Genomic DNA, 5,707 nt, shown 5'->3' with positions numbered 1-5,707 from the left:
TTGCCACGGTGACTGTCTTCCATTCCCCTCAGCATCACCTTCGTGTGTGTGTGTGTGTGTGTGTGTGTGTGTGTGTGTGTGTGTGCAGTGATCAATGCCGAGGGTCCCGAAGCCGAGCGATCAATCCGGACACACAAATAATCACATCGATAAGTCACACTGACGGCAGAGTGTGCAGAAAACACACACACACACACACACACACACACACACACACACACACACACACACACACACACACACACACACACACTAACACTGCTCGGCTGACTTTTTTCCTATTTTATTCCCCTTAAAACCTTAAAATAAATCAAGATATAAAAACATTTTTAAGGAACTAACTAAATAGATAAATTTCTAAATATCCCCAGATTAATTTAATATCAAATGTTTAACAAGATACATCAAATTAAATAAAACAAAAATCAGTAAGTATCTCTTAAAGAGCGTCTCATTTCTGCTTATTGTAGTTTTCTCTCCGTGTGTGCACGTGGCGTGTGCGTGCACGTGGCGTGTGCGTGCGCCCCCTGCAGGCGGCGGCGCTGCGAGGGGCCCCGGCAGCACTCGGGGTCAAAGGTCAGTCGACACCCCCTCCTCGGGGGGCGTCTCTCGCTTCGCACGTGCCCAGTGAAATCCCCTGTAATCATGCAGCTGCAAGGGCCGCCCTTAAAGGCGTGTGTGTGTGTGTGTGTGTGTGTGTGTGTGTGTGTGTGTGTGAGGGTGGATTTAGTGCAGTGTGGCAGGTGCCAATCTGACCGCAATCAGGATTTATTCAGGCGGCGCCGACGCCCGGGGCCGGATTCTGTAGTTTCACCGTTAATTTGCTGCAATACATTCAAGATGGCCGACAGAGCAGAGAAGATATTATTATTATTATTATCATTATTATTATTATTATTATTATTATTATTGGTGTTTTTTTATCATTATTATTGGTGCTTTTTTTATTATTATTATTATTATTATTATCACTATTATTATTATTATCACTATTATTATTATTATCATTGCTCATAAGACTATAAGATCAAATTTATCACCGGATGGTGAATTTTTCTTTTTTTTTTATAATAATAATAATAATAAAAAAACAAAAATAATGAATTCCAGCCATATGTGGGAATTAAATCCTGGATTATTTATATTGAATTTCAAATGACACAAAATTGTTTTTAATATTTGTTTATCTATTTAGTTGACATATCATTATTATGATTATTATTATTGATTTTGTATTGTTATCACTATCATTATTATTGTTATTGTCATTTATAAGAGTTTGATCAAATCTGTTACTTAATTATGAAAATATTTCACATCTTAATAATAGTAATAAAAATAATAATAATGGTAATATTAAATGAGATGCTATTTCAGACGTATATCGGAATTCAATTGTTTCTGTTATTTTCATATTTATTGTAGTTGACAAATCATTATTATTAATATTGATATTTTTTGGATGATTATTATTATTATCAATCATAAAAGTCAGATCAAATTTGTCACCTGATTGTGAAATAATTTCAAATTTTAATAATAAGAAAGATAGATTAGATTTATATTGAATTTTAAATGACATGTTGGTTTTAGTCGACACATCATCATTAATCTTATTATTATAATTTTTAGCTGTCATATTTAATTTACCATCTTGCTTTACATTTTTTCCAGTGCAGAAATGAAAGGTCATTTCAGGACTAAAACATTTGATTTCCCCTTTACAGATGGCGGCTTTGTCTCAGCCATGTGTGTGTGTGTGTATGCGTGCATGTGTGTGTGTGTGTGTGTGTGTGTGTGTGTGTGTGTGTGTGTGTGCAGAGTCAACTGTGCGCTGAAATCAGAAAGTGAAAACTCTGAAAGGCAGATTAAAAAGAGAGGCCGAGAATAAGGGAACGGTTGTAAGAAAGAAAAAAAAAAAGAATGCAGGATATCCCGGAGGCAGTGGGACACACACACACACACACACACACACACACACACACACACACACTCTCTGTGAGTGTATTATTGATGTGGGGCGCCAGGGTTCCCCCAGCCATCTGCTCTCTCCCACTCCACAACTCCTCCTCTTCATCGTGACGAGCACTTTGGCGGGCCGGCAGCGACTTATCAAAGTGTGACCAAGCTGCCGCCAACACCACACACACACACACACACACACAAACACACACATAAGCTGTTGTGTGTGTGTGGGTAAGGAGAGGAGTGTAAAGATCAGAGTGATACCTCTTCTTATAATAGAACAGCTATGTAAACAGTCCTATATTAATGAATGCCATTTCTTCCATACCTGCCATCATAGCTGTTCTATTTTGAGAAGATGTATCACTCTGGAGTCCATACACTGCCGGATCAGTATATAATTACTCCCTCCTTCCCCATGGCTGCGGGGATTATCGACGGCCTCTCGCTGAAACACAAACAAACGCCGACCCTGTTTGCATCGGACGCGTCGGCTTTTATCGGCAAACAAGAAAATCAATGCGCGTGCACAACCATGAGCAAATAAGTGAGTGAAGTTGGGCCGCCGTGCAAACGCAGAAATCGTTTTACGCAAAATCCCTGACTGGTCGGATTGAGATCCCAAAATATAAAAAAATGTATGTAGAAAACAATTAAGATGACAATAATTTTATAGGTAAAAATAATACAAGGGTTTCACAATCACACCTCAGTGGATGTAGTTTTACAATTTCCCGCTCACTCATATGTTCTAGAATTTATTTGAAATTAGTTAAAATAAATTTGTTTATTAAATAATAAACACAGACATCAAAATCATTGTATTTATTTAAACGTATTCAATTAATAGCTGAATTTTGGAGCTTCTATTTTGGTAGTCAAGCCCAATGTACATGAGAGGTTTGAATAGAATATAGATTTATTTTATTGATTTATTGATTTTATTTTATTTATTTAATTTTATAGCTTTATAGATAGAATTTTAAAGAATATATATTTTTTAGATATCCAATGGATTTTATTTTATTTTTATTTTATTTTATTTTATTTTATTTTATTTTATTTTATTTTATTTTATTTTATTTTATTTTATTTTATTATTTGATTTACCACATGCATAATCCGATGCTTGTTGAGGAAAGCCTGGATTCCGGGGGTAACCGGTTCAGATCTGTCAGTGTCTGTGTGTGTGTGTGTGTGTGTGTGTGTGTGTGTGTGTGTGTGTGTGTGTGTGTGTGTGTGTGTGTGTGTGTGTGTCGGGCGGGGTTGCTCGACACTGGAATTGTCTCCAGCTGGCTGAGCGGTGAGCGATTGTTTGCAAACACTTGGCTGTTCTTCATAGTTAATCCACTGACGTGTTTTCTGTCCACACGTTTGACACACACACACATACACACACGGGCACACGCGCACACACACACACATTCGCTCACACACTGCGGTAAATGGGGCATGAATGTTGCATGCCGCTGTCGTGCAGAAACCGAGAGCATCAGCCAAATGTCTGACTTTACATGTTCATTTACTTTTAGCAGGCGGGGGAGGGGCTGCTGGGGGCAGTGTGTGTGTGTGTGTGTGTGTGTGTGTGTGTGTGTGTGTGTGTGTGTGTGTTTTGGAGTGAATAAGGTAAGATGTCACTCTGAGGCCTTTGAAAGGACTTGTGTGTCTCGCCTCGCAGTTTTCTTTCACTCTCTGGCTGCAGCCGCGGCGTTAAGACCCCCGCAGGGTGTGTGTGTGTGTGTGTGTGTGTGTGTGTGTGTGTGTGTGTGTGTGTGTGTGTGTGTGTGTGTGTGAAATTAATAATGTGTAAAGACGGGGGGGGGGGGGGGGGGGGGCTTCTGTGGGAAGCTGAGGAAAGAAGAAAGCTGACGCCGCCAACTGGAAACTACAAAAGGCGGCCATTTTTTTTTTTTATTTATCTTTTTTTTTTTTCACCGCCAACTTTATTGAAATGACGCCTGCGGGAAAGGAAGAGCTCAAATATGTGCACGTGTAGTCATGGGATGTTATTCTAAGAGCTGATTCTTAGTTTCCTGTTTAATTTCTGGCCTCATTTTCATTCATTCATTTATATTTTTATTTCTGATTTTTTTTGTTCTTATAACATTCCCACATAGAAACATGTTAGGAAGGTTTTATTTCCATTTTAAATTCTAATCTAAAAACAGTCTTATATTATTAGGACAATTCTATCTATTTATATATATATTGTTTTTTTTGCATTTTTTAATTTATTTTATTCATAATTTCAATTTTTCAATGTGATTATCAATCAATGTATATAAACTTTTCGTGTAAATTAATTTATCATTTAAATACATTAATAATAAATTAATAAAAATTTCATTTTTAACCGTTTTGATGTTTTGGATCATCCACACACAAACACAGGCACACATCAACCAATCGCTGATTGGAGGCGGGGCCATGATCACATGATCGAACTCCACCGAAACAGGAAGTGATGTCATTCTCCTTTGACCCTCAGCATAACCCTCGACGGGTTTGAACCCGTAACTTGTCGAGCGCCCCACACACACACACACACACACACACACACACACACACACTTCCTCCTTGGTTTCCATGGCGCCGAGGTCACCACCATCTTTAAGCTGATTTAATGGCGCCTGTAAGTCACACGCAAGCAGGCTCAGCTCTGCAGATGGCGTGCGTGCACGGGCCGCCGAGTCCCCGCCACAAACTTAAGGCGCCACACACACACACACACACACACACACACACACACACACACACACACACACACACACACACACAGTCTCCCATGCCTCATTACCCTCTCCTGGGCGTACTTCTGGCTTTTGAGGCCACGCCATACCAGATGTCTCCTCAGCAGGGAGGGTGAAAGTGTCATCTCAACCTCCTCTTCCTCAGCAGGTAGCCCTCCCTTACACACACACACACACACACACACACACACACACACACACACACACACACACACACACACGTCATCCACGCCGCCTAGAAAGCTGACAACCGCTGCTATAGAACATTTAGCATTTATGATGGAGTTGTTATGAAGATGTGTGTGTGTGTGTGTGTGTGTGTGTGTGTGTGTGTGTCTGTGTGTGTGTGTGTGTGTTATCTCCAGAGGGAGAACCTCGGCGGGGCAATCGCCCCGATAAGGCGGTTATTTACCCCCGCGCTGCTAAATACCCGTGTAATGGCCACGTTCATGCCTAATGGCTCCGACATGGAACACACACACACACACACACACACACACACACACACACACACACACACACACACACACCGGTGGTCCAGTGCAATGTCTGGACATGATGAAGAGTGAATCAGTTTCCCGTTAATCCACTTGGGTTCCACCAATCAGGTTCTCCATGCACGGGTTCTCCAGGTTCTCCAGGTTCTCTTCCTTCTTCTGTCAGTGTGAAAACAGTCTTCAGGTTCTTTGAAGGCTCTCGGTGTTAATTTGTGGAGGTCCGGTGATTGACGGGTCACCAATCAGGGTGAAGCCCCGCCCCTTTCCCCTTAATGTCAGCTGTGATTGGTTCAGCCCCCGGCTAAGCAGTAGAAAGTGTGTGTGTGTGTGTGTGCGTGTGTGTGTGTGTTGACGTCTTCTCCGTTGTGTTGCAGGTGATCTCCACGCTGTCCAGGATCTCCCACCACAGCATCGCTCAGGTTAAAGGCATCAAGTGAGTCTCCACGCCGCCGCCGCCGCCGCCGCCGCCATCTTGCTAACATCAGAAATCCTCTT

The 5,707-nt window shown here is 41.2% G+C and overlaps 1 protein-coding gene across 11 annotated transcripts in view; it reads left to right on the top strand.

The window, feature by feature from the left end:
- Positions 1-5,707, top strand: part of vav2 (vav guanine nucleotide exchange factor 2) — a 138,166-nt gene that overhangs the window by 92,951 nt on the left and 39,508 nt on the right. For all 11 annotated transcript variants that reach the window (XM_086170898.1, XM_086170894.1, XM_086170896.1 and 8 more), the window contains exon 3: positions 5,587-5,645. In XM_086170898.1, the coding sequence (XP_086027024.1) occupies positions 5,587-5,645 (59 nt within the window). The remainder of the gene's footprint in view (positions 1-5,586; positions 5,646-5,707) is intronic.

The sequence above is a fragment of the Fistularia commersonii genome, chromosome 23 (assembly GCF_037954325.1).
Source record: "Fistularia commersonii isolate RoL2024-O1a breed Wild chromosome 23, RoL_Fcom_v1.0, whole genome shotgun sequence".
Lineage (NCBI taxonomy): Eukaryota > Metazoa > Chordata > Actinopteri > Syngnathiformes > Fistulariidae > Fistularia > Fistularia commersonii.
This window is presented reverse-complemented; position numbering and strand designations above follow the sequence as displayed.